Raw genomic sequence first — 25308 nt, 5'->3', positions numbered from 1 at the left:
AACTATTTCAATACGTTTCTTTTTACCAAAGCAGCTACATACACGTAAACCTTTTTAACTAAATGGTTGTTTTATCGAGCCTCTTTTGAATCTTATTCAGACATAGCAGAGGAGCTGAAGATATTTGTAGGCTGATTTCTCACACAAAAGCTCAATGAAACACATGGAAGTTTGATACTGTAACTGGAAAGTTAGATACTGAAACACATGTACTGTATATATAGACATATAAAGAGAATCTAAATCATTTTTATGACATGACCTTTACTAATGTACAAACGGATTTACAATAAACCTCCAGGGCAAATAAAGATCCCATTGAAATTACCTATGACATAGAGGCATGTAGTGCTCCATTCTCCTAACCTTGATTTATTAACTGTGCATATCTTCATTCTATATGCAAGAGTAACTGAAAGCGTAACATGCTGTGTTACATAAGAAGCTGTCCTTGCAAAATTTTCCCATCTGTATCTGGATGCATATGAGCAGAAGCATGCAGTATTTGTGTCACACAGTGTTTGACAGTGAGTCATCTCATGTAAGACATCACATAGCCTGCTGCCGCTTCGTCACAACCTCATTGCATCACATTGTAAAAAACAACAACACTTGAGCAATGCTTTCCAGTGTGCAACATTATTACAGTAAGATACGTTATTTTGGAAAACTGAGTTGTTTGTGACCTTTCTGCTGGTCTGCTCTTCATGGCATAGCACAAGCAAAACAAAAGTATATCAGCTTGTTAATTAGTCTGACTATCTGCTCAGCCTGCATTCAGTTGCTTCATAGGCATGCCCACTGCAGCTCCCGACGATTGTTTTGAAAGAGTGTTGTCTTAATAAGAGTGTTTTTTCTTTAATCTCTACACATTACAGGTTATGTTTTTCAAGACTGGACCTTCCACACAGCTAATTTGTCAAATGTAGGAGAGAGCGGTGCATAACAGTAGTTTGAGGAGGGACAGTATACTTTGTAGCTGACAAATTTAAGTTCACAAAGTTACATTTAACCTGCTTAATCCATCAACCAGTCAGTTGATACACAAAATAAAGCAATTATTATTGTCTTAAATTTTTTTATACAACTCCTAATTTTCTCTTATTGAAAGCTGCAGAAGCCCTGATGATGGAAGTAAGTTAGAATGAAATAGTAACATCTTAGTGGGATGTGAGAGGTAAAGTAGGAGGAAAGTAACCAGGAGCCTTCATAAATGTGGAGCACTGCTGAGTCAGTCATGAACGCAGCAAACTGCTGCAAAGCAACTCTGTTTACTTCATAAAATTTAACTCCAGTCAACTTTGTAGAGTCTCTTCTTCTCTCTCAATCCTGTTGTGGTTATGAGTGAAGTCAGTTTTTAATCACCCATTTCTCAGAATTAGTTCAATTATTTTTATATACATCATGATGTTCCACATTAAAATTAGTTTGATCTTACTTTTCATTTCAGCAATAACTGTATGCCATTAATTTTCATTAAAAAACAAACATGAAAAAATTCCTGAGCTACTCATTAACTTTTTGCCGTGTAGTAAAAAACGGCCTCTTATGTCACACACAAGTTCAAGTTTTGTTCTTATCCTACAATTTTTTTAATAATCTCCTTTGGATAAGTTCACTGAATCAATTTTGCCACTGCGTCCAAGTGCACCTGCTCCAGCCTGGGAAGAACTGGGACTATCGTTTAATTACAAGCCGGCAGTAAATTTAGTTCAGACAGAAATGGGCATTACTGCATGCAGTGTGAGGTTTATGCGAACCAAGGTCCCAAGGTGTGTTTGCATCAGCCAGGTGCTCATGGCTGAGCTTTATTATATTTTTTAGCTATAAATTAGACCCCTAGGGCGTGCCGTGGTGGCGTAGGGGTTAGCGCGACCCACATTTGGAGGCCTCAAGTCCTCGACGCGGCTGTCGCGGGTTCGACTCCCGGACCCGGCGACATTTACCGCATGTCTTCCCCCCTCTCCCTCCCCCTTTCCTGTCAGCCTACTTCATGAAAAGGGACACTAGAGCCCACAAAAAGACCCCCTGGAGGGGTTACAAAAAAAAAAAAAAAAAAAAAAAAAAAAAAAAAAAAAAAAAAAAAAATTAGACCCCTGATACACAATGCTTCTAAAGTGATACAAACAGAATGAGCAGCTATTTGAGCACTAGTGAACCCTTAAACTTACATTGTTTAAATGCAACTATTATTTGATTTGTTTCAGTTTTAGTTTTTTTCTTCAGCAAAAACTTGGCTGGACTAATTGTGTGTGTATCCCCGTTCTGTGTGTGTCTGCACAGCCTACACAACCAACATTAACCCCGAAAAAATAACAGCAAATAGGAAAAAATGGATTGAGAGGGAAGAAAAACAGATCATTAAAGAGAAATATAAAGAGGGGAGATGAACAGAGATCATACACTAAGCCCACAATTATGGGAGTACCCGTCTATTAAATCCACATATACGCTCAGCTAATTACATGCTCCATAAAAAGGAAACAAACAGTGAATATTCAATAAAACACAGAGCGAGAGATGAAGCCTGGTGGAGATATAATGAAGCAGACAAACACTGACAGGTCTGCGGAAAAGGAAACCCACAAATAAAGCTGGTTGGACCCATGGACACATAAAGGTTGAAAAAAGGCATTTTCTTTCAGTTTAAAGAACATTTACAGTCAGAATGAACAATGAATGAAAGACTATCTTATGATATGCCTGGGCACTTTTAATCATTTTATGTATTTAAGAAAAACTGTTATGAATCTAAGTATTTGAAAACATGAGCAGAGCTTCCTAAACACTCTGAACATGAGCCTTAAGTCTCAACCATAATGAGCTTATAGTTGTTCACATTTCCCAGATTTCTCATTAGTGTCTTTATGTCTCCCATCCCTGCAACCCTTCTGCGTCTACAGATTTATGTTGCTTCTGAATCACTGACAGGAAGAGCTCTTTCAATACTGAAAGAAACAGGTTTGACATAAAGCTCTACCTTTAAAGCACTGATAATAAGGAGTCCATTTTCATGATGATGGTTGTACCAGAGTTTAAATCACAGTCACTTCCTGCTCTCCAAATGAGATGGCTGGTTTGGTTGACTTTTTTACAGTGGACTTTGGCCGGTTCACTGTTCTACATTTCATTTTTAAAGCTGAAGTCACATCTAAAACGAGCCTTTAGCTGCCCTTAGCGGTGTGACACCTTGAAATCTACCTCCAAATACAAAGATTAGGACAGTAGAGAAAAGAGATTGGTAGATAATAAATCTGCCCAATTTTCTGCCGCCACTTGGATTGCATAATGTGAGAAAAAGAGAAACAGAGGGAGAACATATCCATCTTAGTCAAATTAAAGAATGAGTTGAGAGTTTCATATTCACTGTGTGATTGAATACCTGTGTGCAGATCTACTTCCCATCCATGAGCAGCTCATTTCATCCTGCTTCACTCATCACTCCCTGTAAAATTGACTCACCTAACTTTAACTGCTCTCAACCCGCTCATGATCTTTACATCATTATCCACTTTTAATTCATCGCTGCTCTTTCAATGGGAATACTCTCATGGTCTCACCCGTTGTTGTGTTTATGAACTTATGTGACTGTGTGAGTTCATTAGATCTGTAAACAAAAGCAAAGAAAAAAAACCCATTCTAACTGGGGCACTTATTTCATCTCTGGACTCTTGAAAAGACCAAATCATAACACATACAATGATGCTGATATACGGTATATACTGTATATATATATATATATATATAAATTAAACATTCAAAGGAGAAAGTACTAGCTGGTTGGCTTTGGAGGATCAGTCTTAGGTTTGTTGCAGGAAAGATGTAAACTGTGATTTCTTATTAAAAAGAGTTGCAACATTCCTCCTACAAAGATGACAACTTAGTGACTGATGTATACCTGTGTGTCAGAAGATTTAAGCATGAATGGAAGATTGCAAAAGCATCCGTATCCTCAGAGACTGTTGTTTATTAAATGTAATAAATCACCTTTTCCATGTGAGGTCTGTGAATTTAGTTATTTAGGTGATGATGAAGATGAGTCAATTTAGTTTTAACCAATGCGAAACATACTGTAGGTTCGAACTATTTCGTGCTAAGGGTGAACGGCTAAAACATTGAACAAAGCTCCCACTCTGCAAAGTCTGCTGTCATAAAATGCTTCCACCAACTAAAACAGACGCAGCAGATGATGCTCCTGCAGCTTCAGCAGTCATTTGTATCTCCAAGGAGGCAGAAGTCAATTACAGCACACCTCCTTCATATAGATACAAACACAAACTCAGCCAATTTTCTCCAGGACTATTGCTCAAGCAGTCAAATAATTATTGTTCATTAATAAGATGATGGAAATGTTCATTGTTTATTGCCATTGAGTTTTTCTGGTATGTAATGCGTACAATGTATATTTAATGTACCTCATTAAAAAAGCATTGCAGGTTAGACTTTTGCTAGACAGCACTTCATTATCAGAAAACGCGAATTTTGCAGAAAAGTGAAAATGTTTTTTATTTTCATTGGTGGTAAATATATTAAAAAACGGACACTCAACATGGTGAAATGTATTCATACCAACATAGCTGCTTTTTATATTTGAGTGCACTTCACTCATAAAAAGTTTGGGTTTCAGCACTTTATACGGAAAAGCATAAAATGCTTTTACGTATAAAGTTCTTCACAATTCATTCTCAGTGAAGAATGAACTGCACTGAGCTAAGCTGGCGTTGCACTGCGACATCTATATAGCGCACATAGTACGTCAATGCTGTAAAGGAAAGAGCAGGCTGACAGAGGAATGGAAAACAGGGAAGGAGAGGGAAAGAGTGTCTACAGGCAAAAGGAAGGCAAAGTCAGATTGAAAAGAAACATCTACATTCACATTAGTTAGATTTTCAGCAGTCTAACCTTTAGAGGTAGATATATTATCTAGCTTCCAATCCTAAATGAAAACCGACCACTGTCAGCACATAAGAAGCACATATGATCTGCTAAATAATGTTAGGAAACAAGGTTAGAGAGAAGACATCAGCAGCTACAGCTTACTTTAATCAACAAACTTTTAATTGTTTCAGAGAGTGAAGCAACTCACACTGATTTAAATTCCATAGTAAAGATCTTTGAACATTAACATTATGCTTCTCATTATTAACTTTTCCACAACACTGCAGAAAGAAACCTGTGTGAAATCATAAAGACATACTCATAACCTTGTCCTTCAAAACGTGTTTTAAGTACTTTCATAAATGCACATTTCATAGACTGCAATGCACCTGAGAGAAGACAACTGTTCAAACAGCAGTAGGAAATTTATGCCATGTCAGCTTCTTAACTTTGAATGAAAGACGGGTAGAAGCTTCCTTGACTTTGCCCAAGTAATAAAAGAAATACGACCAAGTCCAATATTATTCATACCTCTTGCAAATTTATTTTTAAAGTTAAAATTTAATACTTGAAGCATTTATCAAAGATAATCAAACAGCTTCAACAAATATACAAAAATAACTTTATTTAAAATAAAAGTTTCATACTGCGGCTTTAAACTCCAGAAGTTAGAAATGCTGAGAACTCTGGATGTCGCATGTCTGACATCAAATTGCTGACCTCTCCACTGAATATACTGTGAGGTAGTGTTCTTTCAAGATTAACCTGAGAGGAAGCTGAAGAGGCACACAATTATTGCCTCAGCAGCAGCAGATACATTATGTACTCTCTGCAGTTTCCATGTGAAAATTGTCCCAGATTTTACTCTGTCTGAATGGTTCTTGTGTTATCTCCCCAGAAAAAGCCAATCCGTTCATTTTTTGTTTGTTTTATTGTTGACTTAAAATTATACCAAAAGGTTAGAGTCTAAGCTGATCAAAGAGGCTAATATAACCAGCAACCTCAGTACACATAAGTTTGCATATCAGGTTTGACCTGGTGTAGTCCTCTGAAATCAATTAATAATGTAATTGACTGGACTGGTATAAAATGTGTGGATTTAAATAAGTTTATGTGACTTGAATAAAGTTCAAATGTGACCAACTTATTATTTTGAGTTTTAGATCTTGAGCTGGTTCTCGTCTCTTGACTGCACTAAAATATTTGTTCTCCCCTCCTTGTATGCTCTTTACATTTTCTGAGCAAAGATGACGACTCACTCAAATGAATATGGAGCTCATTTTTAAAACCACCATGTGAACACTTATTATGGTTAACATTACTAAATCGCCACTCAATGAGTGTTTCTTAAAGAATGCAAATTTCAATCTGAACTCTGAGATTTCCATGAGCTTTTGACATTTTCCAATCCAGCATAATTTCATGACAGACCGAGGTTTATAGCTAAGAAGGATCAAACAGAACAACTTTGCTGAAGTTGTGCTTCAATATTGAGGCCCAAATAAACATGTTGCAGAAAATATAGTTTTATCTTGCATCTCTGTACTACTTCTGACTTCTGTCTACTTCCGTCAATAACAAAATACACACTAAGGATTGTTATATAACAAAGATAGATAACATTTTAAAATGTCCAAGCAGTCACCAATCAGAGCATATGGATTTGTACATTAGCAGATTTTTTAGTGCTTTTTTTTCTTTTACAAAATACTAAAAACTACTTTATAAGACCCCACTTGAACAAACTCTATGCCATCTCTTTAATGTACTAAGTATGCAAAGTTTAAAAGTTTCAAGGAGAAACAAATTGCTGCAAACAAGTGATGCCAAAAGGATGCCACTCTTTTAGGTAGTAATATTTTTTTCTGCAATGAGTAAAGTTTGCTGCTATAATAATTGTGAGAAATTGAAGTGCGGAGACATGTTTTAAAAACATGCATTTCTCTGTGTGGGTCTAAAAGGAACCCCGGGACCTTTATTTTAATTAAAAAAGAACATTAGGTGCATTAAAATTCACATTTTCATGATGTGAAAGTAACCTAAATAAATGTCTTTGCGGACAAGGAGGACTGCTGGGTGGCTCCAAGTGACTCATAATGCACCTATTTTCAGTGGGGCCTTTGTAAATTTTAAAGTGCTTGCTGAAATGTCAGCAGTCGTTTTTGTGCATTGAGTTTGATTAATACGGGAGGCAAGTTTTCACTGTTTGATTTATTGCTGCACAAAGCAGAGATTTAACACAAATAGGCGGCTAAGATTTCAAAGTATCTGGTTCTAATATAAAACCTGCAGCTTCTCGAACAATGGGGATAAGCAACAGCTGATTCTGGTTAGTCCAGGGAAAGTCTTCAGAGATGTGATCATGCAGAAACAGACTTCAGATGGTTCAGTTTTTCTAAACTGACATTCTTGTAAGAACACTACATAAATTGGAACGCTTACATCACTTTACTCTTGTAATATTTAGCTGAAATCAAAATGCAGATTCTGCATCTGACTCCAAGTGAATCTTAATTTTCTTGTAAGAAACAGTATTTTTTCTGGTTAGTTCATCTTATTTGGCTAGAATCAATCAAACCAGCGAGCTTAAAGTTGCAAATCAAAAACAGATTCTTCTAAAGACTCATTAGAGATGCACTTGTTTGTGCTAATAACTGAGAACCCAGTAATGAAGGACTAATTACTGACTGTAGAAAGCTTTGGGGAGTTTCTAATGTTTCCTGGGAGGACAGGATTTTTGTCTTTGAATCAAAGGACTACTGTTTAAAAGGTTCAGCCCCTTAATACCCATCATTAGTAATAACATGGTTACAATGACCTTTCTTTCACATCACTACATCTCCCTTCACACTCATTCTCTTTGCTCCTCATTAACATCTTCATCAGTAATATCAGTCTTCACTCTCATTGCTCTTCTACACCTAAAAACAGTCTGACAAACCATTCTGGCACTTCCTTGAGCTTGAGAGCAAAAGTGAGTTCAGTGAATGGGATTACTAAAATTAGAGGTGTCTAGTGCGCTGTTACAAAAAAAAAAAATTAGAACAAGAATCAAAAGGAAAGTCAACTTCAGCTGAGTCAGATGTCTTCTCTTTGTTCTCATGAAGTGAAGAGATGTTTCATAAGACAAAATGTTTTATCTTTGTTCAAGTTTTAGCTGCTAGCCAACTACTGTAATAACAAAAGCAATCATTGGCGGCAATTACAGGTCCCCGCATCCCTTTAATAAATCAATTTTAAAGATTCTAACTGTAAAATTCAGAAAAATATCAGTCCCTTGAGATACAGTTTGTATATGAATTATAGTAAATTTTTCAATTTGTCCTGCTGTTTCACTGTTAATTATTAAATCAAGATAAATTCTACTCTAAAAAAAAAGTTTCACACACACATGCCTTTGATGACATTACATAATGCATAAAGGAAGTTAAAGTCTTTAATTAAATTTCTCTTTCAAAGATGTTTCCATGTATCAAATTGTCTCAGCTGTATGTGAGAGCACATTTTATTTCAGGAAAGTTTGACAACTTTAAAGCTCATGTGAGCGATGTGAGAGGAAGAGTAAGGCAGACCAGAAGGGCCAGATATTACAATCAAAGATCTTAAGTTATCATTTTGAGCTGAGGTGGTATAAAATCCAAACAGTCCAACAATGTTTCATTCAAAAACCACTGCGTCACACACTACTTCTGCCAAGAACTACTCCCATAGTGAGCCCTTCTGTGAATGCACATGCAGTAGATCCTACACCACTGCAATTATCGTTGTTCACAACAGAGGAAAGAAGTGAGAAAAACCATCAATGCTTGATGTCAGAAAGATTTCTGCGAGTACGTTAGAGCATTAGTGTGGTGCTGCATGCAGTGCCACTGTTCTAGAAAATCAGTTTGCTTTTAAAGATGTGTAATATAGAATTTAATAATAAAGAAGTGAGCATAGCTCCTCCTCTCTCTGTGCTGTTTAAACCACGGCATTATGACCTCATATAGTTTTTATCTTAGTTGGTTTTCTCAGAGATACACAGCGCTAAACTATGGCACTATAGGGGGGCAATAATGCAGCAGTTTAAGCTCTTGCTACTAAGAGGTAAAGAGGACTTCAACTAAAATGAAGGATTTTTTTGTTCTTTTTCAACAGAAAAGCAATGTTTTGTGCATTTCATGTTCCTAAGACATGAATTGTCCAAACGAGGAAAAAAACGACAAATCTCTCCTCACTGTGTTTCTTAAAAAAAGCATTGTTCTTTTCCTCTTCTGCTTGTGGTTGCTGATTTATTTATTAACTGTTTTTGGCAACACCCTTTAAAAGGGACTGTTATGGACTCTGTCGACATGCACAGCCAGCATGATCACAAAAGCCTGGACTGCACACTGCAGAGTCCTTGTGGATCCTAGAACAAATGTGGAAATTTGCAGGCTTTGCTGGTGAAGACAACAGACATGGAGGAATGAATTAGGTCTTACAAATTCTATCTGTAATGGAAACTCGTGCATACCAGTTCAGAGGATGATCATTGCTATCACCACCATTTGCTCCAGGTTCATCATCCACAGCAGCATCCATCTTTACGGAGGAGTTATCAAAGTCAAACGTTGCCTCAAACAGAAATGGTTAAACCTCTTGCAGCAGAATGTAATTAAAGTTCCTTAAAATCCTGGTGGACATCTGTCAAGTCTAACTACAGTCAGCTGATAGGATTGATTATTGTGCCTCTTTGGGTCTCAGTGAGCTTCTCTAGTGCAACACAGCTATTTCTGTACCTCTAATTTAATGGCAAATAGTTATTCTGCATTATTTTAATCTCAAAATTCTGTGTTGTTTAATCACTTATCTGAAAAGCTGACCGTTTACTAGTTTTCTTCACTTTTTAAATAAATTTAGGTATAACCCTCACCCACCCACCCCGACCCATTAACAGATTAAATTAAGAGTGCTGACAAGTTAATTTACAATGAATCTGTTTGAAAGCCTCTCTTGAACATCTCACTTTTCATCCTGCTTTCATCACATCAAGAAAGCGCACACTCAATTTGTCTAATCTTCCAGTTTCTTAATATGTGTGTGCTGGCAAAAGATTCTATTAAGATAAAAGGTGCTTTTTAAATTAGGACTCAAGGAATGGGAATATTTTGGGTGAGGCTTTTAAATCGTTTGCTTTAGTTTAGAATAAGGGACTCTCTCAAAAGTCCCCATAAAGATAGTGAAGCAAGTTTCTGCGTAGGCCGCTGTAAAAAAGGTTCCAAAGCCAAGCACATGATTACCATGGCAACAAGCATATTTTAATGTGTCAGTTTGGGCCATTATGGTGCGTTTGTTGTTTAGTGGTTTGGAGCCCAACCAACAGCAAAGATTTCCTCTTTTATTCATTATCATCCCTCTCATTTCACAGCTCCTCCACTGTGTGGCACATTTTATAGAAACAGTGGCAACAGTTGCTAATCTGGCCATTTCACACCACTGTGCTGCGAAAGCTCTCGCCAGGCAACGTACGGAGAGGACACCATCATCTGCCAAAAGAGCTACGTGTGAATTGGTTCATCCAAAAGCTTGCCCAGTTTTCACAGAGCAATCAGGGTCTTAGATCACAGCACATGCTGTGGCTCCAGCAGAGAAACGTTTGGCTGTTTTTACATCAGTCCGTCTATGGAGTTTGTTTTTTTTCTTGCCTCTCCTGTGTTTCACTTTTCAACTGAAATACAGTGCCTTGCAAAGGTAATGAGAGCCCTTGACCTTTTTTCTTATTTAATCACAACTGCAGAGTGTGTGATGTGGCCTTTCAACTTTGGCTATAAGAAGGAGGTTTGAAAAGAGATATCTTCTTCACCTTAAATGACTTTGCTAGGTTTTAGATTCTGTCAAAACAAACTTTTATTCCCTCCCTTATTCTTTGTTTGCTTTTTTGTTCTGAACAAACAAATACTGACCTTGTGCAAAATGTATATACTGATCACTAACGTGTGCAACTGCTTCGTCAAGAAATAGATAGATTGCTGACATTTTTGAATCACAGAGGAGTCTCTCAGACACCTAAGGAGGGTGTTCGCAGATAAGCTCATGTATTTGCAAGACAGATTTTGATTAGTTGACCAGTTCCTTGTGATAACCCCTGACCCAACACCAAGACAGCAAGTGGTCTGGACCGTAGGAACAAACACACATCACTGCCACTGCAACGTCAACACAGGGAGAACCACCACCAAGTCCAGATCCATCGTCACCAACCAACCAAAATGTCAGCGACCTCATATGCCCCCAACCAGCAGCACCAGCAGCACCAAAATGCCCTAATGCCAGCAAACCCAAAGAGAAATCTCTGAAGTTTAGGCTTTGCATTTAACCCTTGTTTCTCCAATACACATGAATAAAATTCTGTAGAAATCACCCAATTTGAGTCGAAAACACTCTTGTCAGAGATACAGTTGTGGAGAAGTTTAAAGCCAAGTAAGGCTATAAAACAATAGCAGATAATAATAATATAATACATAATAAATGTAAACGATAAATAATGAAACAGTATACAAAGCTTTGCACACCTTACACAGAAAATTAAAGCAATACGGCATGGCCTTTCCTGTCTTCCAAATCTGAAAACAGTGGCAGTTCTTCCATGAATGGTGCCCTGGGCAAGCCCTCCTTCTTCCACCACCAACCAATTAAAAAGTATTAACAGAAATACATTCTCAACGTAGGGGGTGCCAACTTTTCACTAACTGCACATGCAAAAATATAATAGAAAGCTTTAAGGCACCACTAACAATCTGGTGCTTGTGTGCCCCAACTCCGCCCTCGGCAACTGTCCATGATATCTAAAAAAGTTTAGAGTGTGAAAAGGCTAAAGTGAGAAACACTTTAATTAATTTATGCTTGTGTGCTTTATATATTTTGCATCTATAAGCATACTACACTATAGTGCATTTACCATTCAGGTAGGTAGCAATCTACCTTTTTACATAGAGAGTTATTGTGTTCCCAGTGTGTGCAATGACCTTAGAAAACACTGACAGCTGCTGTGAATGGGCCACATGCACCTCGAGTGTCTGCACACGGTGAACTGCATTAAAAAGCTTGCTACTGCAAAAAAAAAAAAAAACAACACACAGCATCTACACACAGCATCTGCTTATGAGTTTGAACATTAGGATCTAAAAAAATACAAGTATCTAAAGAACAAAGTTAGGTCAAAAGCCTTTAGAGATTCTGAGTAAAAGTTAAAAATGTTGACTTTCACATTCGATTGAGAGTTGTCATTAAACAAAAGCCAATGCTTTTCTATTCCCACAGCATAATATGCCTTCTATACAACAAATTTAAAATCTGTTCCACATTCAAATTCAATTTAACACAACAGTGAGTCGCTGCTATAAGTAGATTCTGTCAGACTGTAACAAGCTGAGCAAAGGTGTTAGTCAGCAAACTGCAGAACTAAGGTTGAAAATGAGGACAAATGGATTTCTGGAGGGATTTCTACAACTTTTAAGCAACTATATTGCAAACTTAGTTACATTAATAATGTATTTAGAGACTAGAATACTAGTGTATTTAGAATATTATCCAACAAACCAATATAAAATATACATAATTAGGAAATCATGGATGCATAAAAGAAAACATCCAGGATTTTCAAATCTTCTACAAATAAAAAACAGAACATTTTGTCATACATTTATGTCCAGCCCCACTGAGTCAATATTTTAGGTTTGGAATAAAACCATTCTCTGGAATTAAACCTGCAGGTCTATAGAGACTTTACCAGCTTTAAAAATCAAAAAGCTTGAAATTTCACCCATTTTTATTTGCAAAACAACTCAACATCAACATAGATTCTAAGTTTAGTTTAGGTCTAGGCTTTCCAGAGGTTCATTCAACTAACTAATGAACCTGGTTTGCTTTAAACTATTTAATTTACAGTTTTAGATCAGAGGCTGATTTTGAAAATCAGAAGCTTTTTCTTATCTTGTTTGCCATGTCCCTATGGAAAACATTTTGGTATTCTCTAATTATTGCTCTTCATGCCAGCCCTGACACATATTAAGTGAACTGTCGTGATTTAATAGGTTTCCAGTTTAGATATAACATATTAAACTGGAAATTAGAATTATTCACTTTCATGTCTGAAAAAAGTATACAAGCCTGAGGTTGAAATGTAAGAACTAGGTAGACAACTTCAAAAGGTGTTCATGCTTTTGCAAGGCTCCCTTAGAACATACACACACATTTTTTTCAAACACTGAATTTTGGACTGAATTTCAGAAACATGCAATGTTGCAGAGTGTGCGCTGCAATGTTTTTGTGACATCCATGTGTAATAGTTTTTAACAGTGGCGTCTAAACGTTTTGCGGATTGCCAAAATTGTCTAGTTAAAAAACACACAAAATAAGTAAACGAAAAGGGAACTTGCAAGATTTTAATTTCAACTTTTTGTAGAAAAGGAATCTGTGAAGCATTGCCAATTCAAAACATAAAACACCAAAAGTTGTTGAGTCACAAATAATAGTGAAATGAAGAAATGACTAACACCATAACATATTAAATTGACATTTTCAAAATAAAAATAAATGGTAATAATAACTTAAACAAAATTAAAAAAATATCTAGAATACACAGTAAATCACTCAGAACAATCACACAGAAACAAACTGAACCTACTAATATGAAAATCTAGCTGATTCTAATAGTAAATATCACATTAGTCAACGGATGAAGATAAGAAGTTATGGAAAATGAAAATATTTTGATGTCCTGTTTTCATACAGGACTACAGATTCTGCCATGTCAGCACGTTATCATCACATATGTCTGGCAGCATTCACTGGCCAGAGGTTAGCAGCTGTTTAAAGTGATAAACAGAGTGCAGGTGCTTTCTGCCATCCCGACATATTTCAGATCCTCTAATGTTTAACCTCTGCTGACCTCTCCACTGTACAATGCCTCTGTTTTCATGGCAGGCAGATGCAACGTAAACCTGTTAACTTCCAGAAACCAAAAGAAAAACTGACAAGTGAAAAGAGAGTGGTAGAGGACAGGAAAGCAGAGACTCGTCGCAAAGAGATTTTCTCAGAGCATTACTGTCAGCAGAGAAGAACGCAGCAGACAAAGATTAGGGCACTCTGTGGTATCGCCTCTCTCTCTCTTTTCTGTCTGTTTTTTCTCATGTTTAGTTACACACGCAACACAGAGCAGAGCCTCTGGCCTATCATCATCCATCATCACCAGCAGTTTTCAGCATCATCTGCCTACTAAACTTTTAATGAGAGTTTGAGAGGACAACTGAGCTTGCATATTAAGCTGGCTACAGAATCTGATAGTGGAGTTCCAGTTCATCCTTAACAAGTACTGGTTCTAAAGTCAGTTCAGCCAGGTTGAAATTAATTAATTCATGCTCACAGATCAATCCCTAAGCAATCAGTACAAAGTTCCCAGCTCCAACATTAAGTTGTTCACATTATTATTCATATTTGTCTGAGATCAACTTTAAATGTCTATTTGCCATCGGGTAATCTTGTTTTGTGGCATTTGTTTTTCTCTATTGTGTTTGCTCACTAACCGTAATTTATAATGGCTGACTTTCCAAAACAGCCACTCTTATTTACATATTTCTAGAGTTTTACTGTCAGAAAACAAAACAACTCTGAAGTATTAGTACTCCTCTTATGTGTGTAACTGCAGTTACTTATAACTCTCTTATTACCATTAAGTCAGTATAGAGTAGATTTGCTATACTTTTGCTCATTAAACCGCTGACACAAAGCTTTTATTGTGCTTTTTACTTTTACATTTTATTGCGCAATAAAAATGTCTGACTCCAATTTAAAGCTCCCTGTTCTCTAAAAGTTTTGCAAAGGAACTTTGTCCAAGTGTTGCATTTTTCAGTAGAAATGTTTTAACAGGTTTTTACACAAAGATCAATCCTGAAATTAATTTACAGTGCCTATTATGAGCAAAGCCATAAAACCTTTCCAGCGAGCTTTGGGGGAAGCTGATGAAATCTTGATGAATATTCTATGTTTATCAGTGTAGTTGTTAGTATTTCAAAACTTTTGTTTCTGGTTCTGAAGCTGTTTGCAGTTTAAATATTAGTTAGCATTTTTCACCTTTGTCCTTATGTTTGACAGTTTCTGACTTTGGTTGGTTAATCATCATGTAAGAGATATTCTTGATTTAATCCTTCAATCTTTAGTTTCAAATTAAATTCAAAAGCTGAGAAATAAACAAAGATCTCCTGATTTAAAGAGTGATAGAAATGTATCTAATTCTTTCAAATTTTAATAGATTATAACTGATTGGTTATTAAAATGTTAAAACAAATTATGAGATTAGATGAGATAAAACGGATGAGAAAATTGTTTTATTTCAAATAAATTTGCACAGTAAATATATTGTCAATTGAATCAAGGGCATGCTGCACCCCACATTTGGTGCAGTAACACATTTTGATACATTTGTTACTGCTTGTTTGCTTATAATAAAAAGGTGAAGCTGGGGCGTGCCGTGGTGGCATAGTGGTTAGCGCGACCCGTATTTGGAGGCCTTCAGTCCTCGATGCGGCCGTCGCGGGTTCGAATCCCGGACCCGACGACATTTGCCGCATGTCTACCCCCCTCTCCTTCCCCGTTTCCTGTCAGTCTACTGTCATATAAGGGACACTAGAGCCCACAAAAGACCCCCTGGAGGGGTAACCAAAAAAAAAAAAAAGGTGAAGCTGGACCCATCATGCCTTTACGCTGTTCTTAGGATATTGATATATTATTACCAATATAAAGTGACAAGCACCGAGCTACAGCCGGGTCGATGCTCAGTCGCCTGCCTGCTCTCATTACACCTCAGGCAGTATCACAGCTCACTCGCATTACACACTGTCTGGACTGCCTCAGAGTCCAGACAATGTGTAATACAAGTCCAGTTCATAACCAGGTCCAGCCAAGATACAGTTCATCATAGCATTCTTAGAAAAAGGCTATAAAATTATACACATTTGTCTTTATTTTGTCCTGTTGCCAAGGGGAAGTGAAAATGAACAGTATAGTGATTTGATGTTTAGAATAACTCATTCTAAGAAGTCTTAAATAGCAGGTGCCTGCTAGACAATAATAGTAATGAACATGATGGGTATTAAGATATATTCATTTGATGTTGAATTATGAGGAAAATAAATTGACCCACTAATTTATAATGCCCACATTTGATCATTTCTATATTTCTGATTAACATCAAAGCACACCAACTCCTTTCCCTCCCAAGTCGGATTTGATAGCTCTGTTTGGAGCTTGTAAAAAAAGTTTATAACACAACAAGATTTTAAGTCTTGAGGCCCAAGAGATAGGAAAGCAGAACTCAGTTGAGCCGCAGCACCATGGAGGTCAAATCCAACTCAGACGCTCTGCCCACACTGCAGAGCTGTCTCTCCGTGCCATACAGGTGGAGAAGTGTTTAGGTGTGTGGGAGAGAGGCAGAGGAGAAAGAGTGCTCTTCCATTCTGAAAATATAGTGCATCTTAGTGCATCTAAGGGCAGGAAGGGAAAGTTTGTACGGGACAACAAGCAAAGGAGAAGATACGAGCCAAAGTAAGGAACAAAAACAATGAACACAAACGAGGTTTGTAGGAAACATCTGAAACCTCCCGATTCATTGCAAATGTGAGCATAAAGACTAAGGATGAAGTTTAAAATGTGTAGCAGAAGAAAGTGCTGGAAGAAGTTTTAAAAAATGGCACAAGGTGATTTCATCCAAGATGAATACATTTTTGTCTTAAGATAGAACAATCAAACATTTTGGAAACTGATTATTAAGGAAGGCTAAATTATATGGGATCTTGACAAAGTTATCATTTAGTTATTGATATTTACGCGTGAGTGCTTAATCCCCAGAAACATAATGTTCATAATCTTCATTAACTGGCTTTACGCATGGCACATGTAAACCACAAATGGATCTCTATTTGTTATGTTGCCTTCTTTTAGAATTCATCTGAGAGCTTATTTATGAAATAAAATAAAAAATACTTCGCTAGAAGTTCTTTTTAGCTCATTAAAGCTTTCTTAAAGCTTTCGTGTCGAGTATTAAAGTACATACAAGCAGTAAGATCAAAAATCATTTTTGAGATAAAGACCGACAGTTATGATTTAAAAGACTTGAGTATAAAGATGAAAACAAAAAAATGTGGACTGGTGAAAATGTTTTCCAAGCCACTGAATCCAGCACACACACATCTCTGACTCACACACACACACACACACACACACACACACACACACACACCTGTACTTCATGCCCGTGTGTTTGCCGGTCGACTCCTTCAGGGAGATGTGTCGGGGAGTGAAGGAGCCGAAGCTGCGGGCGATGATGGCCACAGTGCGGAACTTGGCCCTGGCCTGGTTCACCACGTTGGGGCTGGTGGCGCTCTGCTTGCTGTGGTCCCCATTGCCCCTCTTCAGGTTGTGGTCTGTACAGGCGATGGACACCTGCATGGCTGAGCTTCAGGCAAACTCGTACAAAAACAGGTGAGGAGAAAAAAGGAAAACTGATAGGAGAACCTTAATTCTCTCAGTCAGATCTTCTAAAATATGTTGATTTGTTGGAGTCGCTTTCCTCTTTTTCCCCCCTTTTCTTCTAGTCCCGTTACTTTTGGAGTTCTTTGCAGTTTTCCTGTGTATGGATTAAGTCCTTATTTGTTCACTTGCAGAAGCTCTGTCTTCATCACTTTGTTCTTTAAGGCAAAACAGTCCTTTTCTCCTTCTTTCTGTGTTCAGATTGAGCTTCCCATCTTCAGTCTTTCCTCTCAGAAGACTGACTGCAGAGCAGCCAAAACCCTGACAAGAGGAAGGATTCCTCAGTTCTTCTTTGGATCCTCAATTTAGTCCCTCATTGGTTCTCTCTTCTCTTGCGGCTTGCCTCTGATGTCGAGCTGAGGGATTTTAGCTGCAGAGAGGAAACCAGAGAGAGAGAGCGCGCTTGCAGAGGGTTGGCAGAGGAAGGAAAAGGGAAGCAGAGAGAAGCAGAGACGCGATCCAGGCGCTGCGCTCTCCCTGGTCTGACTGTGGGAAACAGTGCGCGAGGGATGGCATGTGAGAGAAAAAGGAGAGGAGGGTGAAGGAGGAGGGGACAGGGTCAGAGCATGGAGAAGGAGGCAGGGTACAGATGAAGCATGAACGAGGTGGAGGGATGGGTGGGGGGTCACGCTCAGGACCTGGGAGGGTACACACTTCTGCCATCAGCACTTTTTCCGTCTTAGCTCTCACATGCTTCCTAAATTTCACTGAGTTTCACTAATGTGCGTGTGCCCCAGTTTCCCCACGTTTCTCTCCTCAGACTCTGTTTGATCTGCACTCATTGTTTGGGTGCTCAGCTCCTTTTGACATCTCCTTTCTGTTGTCAATTCTGTGAGCAGGGCAGCTCCTCCATCACAGGCAGCGAGGAGAGAGCAATGTAGTGCTTCACACTGTTTCTCTCCATTACTCCCTCCTACTTCTTCTCCCTGTGTGTTTAGCTGCCACTCCACCTGTCTTCTTCCTCCTCTCATTGTTACAGTGTTTGACGGCCTCCCTCCTATTTTCTCCTTTTTTTCCCACACATCAAACCATTTATTCGGTTTGAACACGGCACAGAATGTTTTACTTGTTCTTTTATCTAGGCCATGCTCTTTTTGTTCAAACAATTATGCACAGGTTGTATGGAGATGTCCTGCCATCATCTGGTTCAGGAAGGAGATTATGTTTCCCAGAGACAAAAAGTTGTGTGAATCAATCCCATAACAAAAGCAAAAGGCTTTGGGAAGTCACTGACTACAGCTGGTTCCAGAATATCATTATAACGATTGTTATTTTTGGTGACATGTCCATCCATCCACCCATCCATCATCTTCTACTTAGCTTGGAGTCGGATGGTGGGGGGAGCAGCCTGAGCAGAGAGACAAAGACTCAACCACTTGGGCCAGCTCCTCCAGAGAAATCCCAAAATGTTCCCAGGCCAGTTGAGAAACAGTCCCACTGGGTCCCAAAAGGTTAGGGTGCATCCATTGAGTGGCTCCTCTTGATGTGAAGAAGAAGTGGCTCTACTCTGAGTCCCTCTTAGATTACAGAGTTGCTCACTCTATATCTAAGGGAGAACCCAGGTAACCTGCACAGAAAATTATTTTCAGTCTCTTGTAAACACAGTCTTGTTCTTTTCTACCCTAAACTCGTGACCAATGAGGGTAGGAACGTAGATCAACAGGTAAATCGAGAGTTTTGTCTTTTGGCTCAGCTTTCTCTTTACCATAACGGATCCATACAGTGCACGCATCACCACAGATGCAAAACTAATCTAGCTACCTGTCTCCAATGTTATGTATTACTGAGGCACATAGTGCCATTTTACAGCACAATTAAGTAACTATGTTTCATAACTTAAAGACAAACTGACTTTGAAATTTCACGCCACGAAATTTGCCTTTGTCTCTGTAAGAAGCTCTTACTCTTTCTGACACTCCGCTTAAGCTGTTTACAATCATGTTTAGGAGTGTTGGGCTGAGAAGTAGTTTGTGTGATAAGCTCAGTAGATGTGCAGTGTTTGATGATTGCTGTTACTGCTAGTCTGGAGGAGCTGAGTGGAAGAGGAGTGGGGAGGGATGTTCTGTGAGGGGGAAGCTCCAAAGAGGCATCTGAATAGTCTGAGCAAGTGCTTAGGCACATCCGAATGGCTGCCTTGGGAAATTCAAAACTTTCTCAAACATGCATGAAAGAATCAAAGCAACACTTCATGTACAGTCTCTCATGAAGAAATATTATTACATGATATGTAGCTTTAAAAAGTTGATTTCACATAATAACCCCGTCCCCCTTTAAGGCAGGGCCTCGTCCCTAACCCAGAGAAAACATTCTAGCCTTTTCTGGCTCAAGACCATGCTCTCAGATTTGGAGATGCTGGTTTTCATCCTGCTCTGGCTATTTTTCTCCTACCCTCTGCCTGTCTCTCAGCGCAGCTGTTGCACATCTCCTAATTTCCTCTGCCAGCTCTCTTCCCCAGCTGTCTCTACTCACCTGTGAGTAGCTCCTCTGGTTCTCATGCCATTATTCACTATATCCTCAGCATAAATAACTCCCTGTTCTCCAATGGTTCCTTCTATTGCACTCTGTGATTATCTGTGATATTTCCATTTATTCTTCCTCTATTCCTTTCTGTGTCATGTCAGTTTTGAGAGAGTTCTCCATTTGTGCCTTGCTTTAGCATTACAACCAGGCACAACATGGATTTATCATTAAAGTATCAGCACTCCACTTCCTCTGGTTGTTCTGGGTTCCACCTAAAACTGCACGGTTATGTGTCCTTTGTGTTATTTTATATGTAAATATTTGATTTCAACACACAATAGACACATGCATGTTATTTCAGCAGCAGGTTAATCTTGGCAAAATCCATGGAATACAAATTGGCTGCAAAATTCTAAACAGTGCACCCATAGTTTTGCAACACTAGAACGTGTCTTTCCCCACAACCAATATGTTCCCTGCACATTCACATGCATGCAAATGCTTAAAAAGTTTCATAATATACTAGTCAGGGAAATATTTGCTGACACAAAGTAATTATTCTCCCAAAATCACACAACAGGCTGCACATACAACCCCTAAAGGCAGCATTGCATCAAAGATGGAAGGAAAAAATGATAGTTGAGATCGAGGGAGGTGCTAAGATGTAAATCTAGAGAGACTAAAAGATTTGGACTGAGGCAATCCAGAGCTGAAAGGAAAAGAAGTTTCTGCATCTCTGTGTCTGATTACACTCTGAAGAGTGTGCATTTGTCCATATGGCTATGCATTTTACAAATGCTTTGGTGTGAATCACACTTTCCTTTGATTCTACAAGGATGTCAAACTGAGGTAACTGGAGCATTTTGCTTCTCTGTGTCCTTTGATTATTGCTGTCAAGCGTTTAAACTTTTTCTCAACTGTAGTCTACAAGCTTCCCCTGCTATCAGTTTCACCTCTTGACATTACTGTTCACCAATTCTGATGTACTATGTGGTATGATTAAACACTCACACTCAAAGTCAGTATCTGTGTAATTGTTTCAGCATTTGTAGGTTTATGTTGGGGGCAGAGCAGCTGATAATGTGCATTCACTTAACACCTTTAAGACTCCATGGACATTTGTTTTGCTGAGGTATTTCTCATGAAATTGCTTCTGCATTGAAGAAGCGGTTTGACTCTGAGAAACGCAAAGAAGAGGCACTCTCACATTCTGCACATTTCATACCGTCTGTGCATCTGCAGCATCCTTCACCTCACTGAACCTTACTTACAGCTCGAGAACCCGTCTTAGACTAAATGGAAAAGCGGCTCATTCAAAATCAATATCCGTTCTCTCCGAGGAGAATGGATCCACAGATTTCCAAACAGATCCAGACAAGAAAGCAAAGTGAACTTCTTTCTCTAATGAAGAGTGAAATGTGCAGAGGGATTAACGGACTGTAAATAAAGGACTAAAGGATTAAAGGACCGATAAATCGTTTTCTATGTATTTCCAAGTGAATAATGCACCCTGTTATAAAATAGTCACCAAACTACTTTAAGTGAACTCCATCACATCAACAGAACACTGATTTATTGCAGTGTTTAATGACTTAAATTGAGAGCCCCTATGTTTGAGGGACGTAGTTCAGCTAAAGTTAACTCACGCTGCCTCAATCTGTGTAGCAAACCCAAACATGCTCTGTGTTAAGTCTTAAAGTTAAGAAATTTACTGTCTTCCTTTTATAAACATACGTATGTCCATCACATCATGTTGAGCCAGGGAGTCACGGAGGTCAGATGACTGTAAGATCTTCAGAATTGGCTTGGGTGTTGGTTATTTGTGAATATGGTAAGATTTTCATTTAATCAGTTTTAGTGACTTCTAGCAGTTTGAGTAGCCTGCAGAGGTTTGAAACAACAAACCTAAATTGCAGATGAAATTCATAGTGTGGTATTAAAATAGCCTTATAAAATTTACACAAATTTCAGGTATGAAAACTTTGGAAGTAGACAAATATAAAACCAGTATGATGACAACCTGCCTCAACACATTCTATACTGGCTACAGATTCTGATTTGTGAAACTTTTACTCTAGTTAGTAAAGCAAATATGAAAGACTTGTAGTTTTCTCCAAAAATGTTGATAAAACTTTGGCAAATATCACATATCATCTCATGAGCTGGATTGATTTTTAAACAAATAGTAAAACATGTGCCTCTTTTTCAAAAGTAAATTTATTTCAGTAATTTAACTGAGGAAGTAAAACTTTTGTTCTGTAAATGTTACACCCACTAATTGATTGGCTTTATGCATATATTTCAGCTGACTTTGGTGATAATGACTTAGAGCTATTAAAAAATATATATTAGAAATGGGGGTTCTGGTATCAGGGGTATTATACTGACTGAAATGCACATATATGTCTAATACGACCAGTATCCACTTTTTGCAGTATTAACGTAGACTTGTTGAGTTAACATTTACAATGAGAAACATGAAAATATAAAATTTGGGGAAATGAGTCATCATGTATTAGATACATTTTGAGTTTTTCCACATCACTGTGGCTCTCACCTCATAAAATAATCAATTTAGAAAATGTCTCCCAGAAAGCTTTAGTAACACTGTCTTAACATGCCAACTTATTCTACCTTGGCTCTCTTTGTATGTTTGTATGAATGTGTTTCAGATGTAATGATAACAAAACGCAGTGGGATCCTCTATGTCTGTGCTGCAGTAAACTGACTCATTGCCTGTGATGTTTGCCTCTGCTCTTCCAGTTGAGCTAAACTCAACCTGATTCATCAGTCAGCTTGGGAGAGTTGTGCAGCTGCGTCCTATCTCAGTTTTTATGCAGTAGGTTTGTATCGAAATATTTTTAGACAGCCAGTTTGCTTACCATGTTTGCTTACAGAAAAGCATCTCATTTGAGGGTAAAATTAATCTTTTTCTCTTTGATTGGTTCTCAGGTCTTCATCTCCCTCCTCCTGATTTCCATCCCTGTTTTGTTTTTGTGCAGCTGCACCTGACCTGTATCCAGCAAGTGATAACTTTCATAACTCTGAGTGCAAAGCTCCGCCTGTGTCCTACTTTAGCAGCTGCGTGTGTACGTTGAGTTCATGCTGCGCTTGGTCAGCAAAAGTCTACTTACAACTCAGTGAATTCCCATTGAGTTGCCTTTTGCTAGAGCTGAATCTTGGTGGCACAATTTAGCTATTTTAATGGCTTGTCGAGACGCTGAGGGAAACTAGAAAGAACATTCTCATATGTTCTAGCTTTGAACATCATCAATTACAGCCTAAAGAACAGATTTAAACAACAGTCACAAATCTACAAGGATGTGCAAGGCCTGAAAAGTCGTCTCATTTACAGAGAGGCACAAGAGCATCTGCTAAATTTCCTCTGTTTTGGATTTTTGGTCACATCAAAATATCTCTGACCATCAAACAAATATGATATCTAGATGTTAAAATGTCCATCTTATAAACATAACTGAAAAAACACAAAATTACAATTGTTCTATTTCAAAGAAACACAGCCATTACCAACGAATGGCAAGACCATGGAACAGTGCAGAACTTTCCTAGGAGTGGTAATTACTCCCAGAGTTCATCAATAACTTTGTTCCTAGCCATTTTTTACACATATTTTTATGTATTGCATTATAAAAGGTTGATTGAAACGACACAATTCAAAATGGAATGGTTTTTGGCATTACTGACCTTTAATGAACAGTAGCCTGATAGGAAGGAGGGTGAAGAGAAACGGGAATCGACAACTGCATCAAGGGTTACAACCTCTGAACGTGGTGCACATGCTCCACGTTCAGAGGCTGTACACCTCCTTTACATTTGCATCTTAATGCTCCCCAAGACTTTAAAAATAATTTGTGGACTGACGAAGCAAAAGTGAAAGTTTTTGAAAAGGATCATCTGGTGTAAAACTAGCAGCATTTCAGAAATGGAGCATCATACAGCAGACCATGACACCTTGCCATACATAAAAAAATGGAATTACAGGAGAGCCAGGAGAATATCTGGCCGTGACTTTCTGATTTGAGCTCAAGCGCACTTTGCAGAAAGTACCTCACTGAATGGGTAAAAGAAAAAAAAAGGTTAGTGGTTGGATTAGTTTAACAACCATGTTGGTTTGAAAGCTTTTTCAATCAGTTAAATAAATGATCATTTGAAAACAGCACTTTGTATTTACTCTGTTTATCTTTCTGTGGTATTAGTATTTATTTGATGGCCTGAAACATTTTCATGTGACACAGCACTGTGTACATTAACAAAGCCTCAACAAATCATGAATCAGCAATGGCTCATATGTGAACTGGAGCATTTTTGTTTACAAAAAGAAAAAAAAATGCCCTTTTTCCAAAGGTTGTTACGGTGTTATGGTGTTAGTTCTTATTCCTGTTTGTGATTCTTTTTCTTCACAGTAGAATTTTAAGCTCTCTGTTGTTGCTGCTGAGGGAAAAGCTGGATGTGAGGCATCATGAGCTGTCTAGTATGTACCACAAAGTATTTATTTGGCCTTTGTTTACAGTTGTGCTCTGAGTGTAATGATGCAAGTTAAAAGGACAGCATCAGAGTTGTCTTTCCTCGCACAATTTTGAGTTGTCCCCAAAATTATGAGCTGGAGCACCGAGCTTCTGCTGGGCACAGCTAACATTGGATCAAACTAGTTTGCTTCCTAAAGGTTGTTCTTAAACAGCATGCAAATAAAGTATTTTTTTAAATGAAGTACTTTTAGGATTTTATTAAAAACATAAGGTTCTCCAAGTGTCTCAGAAACACCAACACCTTTTTTCACCAAAGAAAGAAAGTCCTAAAGTCCCCCTTTAAATACAAGGTAACAGCATTCTTTTCTCTATGTACTATATATACTGTAAAGCCCAACAGTGAAACGCTTTGCCATAGTTTAAAATAAGATAATGCAGAGGCTGACTCTTCTTTGGAACAATATTCAGACTATTGCTGCATCAGAAGAAGAGGGACACAAAACAAGCAATAGAAAAACAATGGGGGAGAATAAATAAACTATACTGAACTGGAAATAATGGTTTGCAACATTAAAATGTTTATACCCGAGTTGAAAAGAAGATCCATATGTATTAATCAGAAACAAATTAGCTTCTGTTTGCCATTCAGAATTTCTGCCTGGGGGTGTTTCCTGATCTGTAGGTGAAACTTCAAAATAGCACAGACTTAAATTCACAGCAAAAGCATTTTGAAGGAAAACCTGAGAACTCTAGAAACAAACTTGGAAGCATCAACAAAGAGAAGACATAGAATGAAAACAAGAGACTAACAATGAGCAGAATCCATCTGATCTGCTATATAAAGCCATGTGGAAAAATAGTCATAACTGGACAGAAATGGCTTTTATTTGAGGATTTTTACAAATGTATTCTTAAAGTTTGTTCTTTATAGGATTGC

At 38.0% G+C, this 25308-nt stretch overlaps 1 protein-coding gene across 2 annotated transcripts in view; it reads right to left on the bottom strand.

The window, feature by feature from the left end:
• Nucleotides 1-25308, bottom strand: part of kcnab1 (potassium voltage-gated channel subfamily A member regulatory beta subunit 1) — a 91349-nt gene that overhangs the window by 50033 nt on the left and 16008 nt on the right. Inside the window, exon 1 of one of the 2 annotated variants that reach the window (XM_005805926.2) lies at nt 17135-17902. The exons of the other annotated variant lie outside the window; for it this stretch is intronic. Within the exon in view, the coding sequence (XP_005805983.1) occupies nt 17135-17343 (209 nt within the window). The 5' untranslated portion in view covers nt 17344-17902. Of the gene's footprint in view, nt 1-17134; nt 17903-25308 lie in introns of those variants that run through there. 2 annotated transcript variants of the gene reach the window in all.

This window comes from Xiphophorus maculatus, chromosome 18, assembly GCF_002775205.1.
Source record: "Xiphophorus maculatus strain JP 163 A chromosome 18, X_maculatus-5.0-male, whole genome shotgun sequence".
Lineage (NCBI taxonomy): Eukaryota > Metazoa > Chordata > Actinopteri > Cyprinodontiformes > Poeciliidae > Xiphophorus > Xiphophorus maculatus.
The sequence above is the reverse complement of the archived record's forward strand: the minus strand, read 5'-3'. Positions and strand labels throughout refer to the sequence as shown.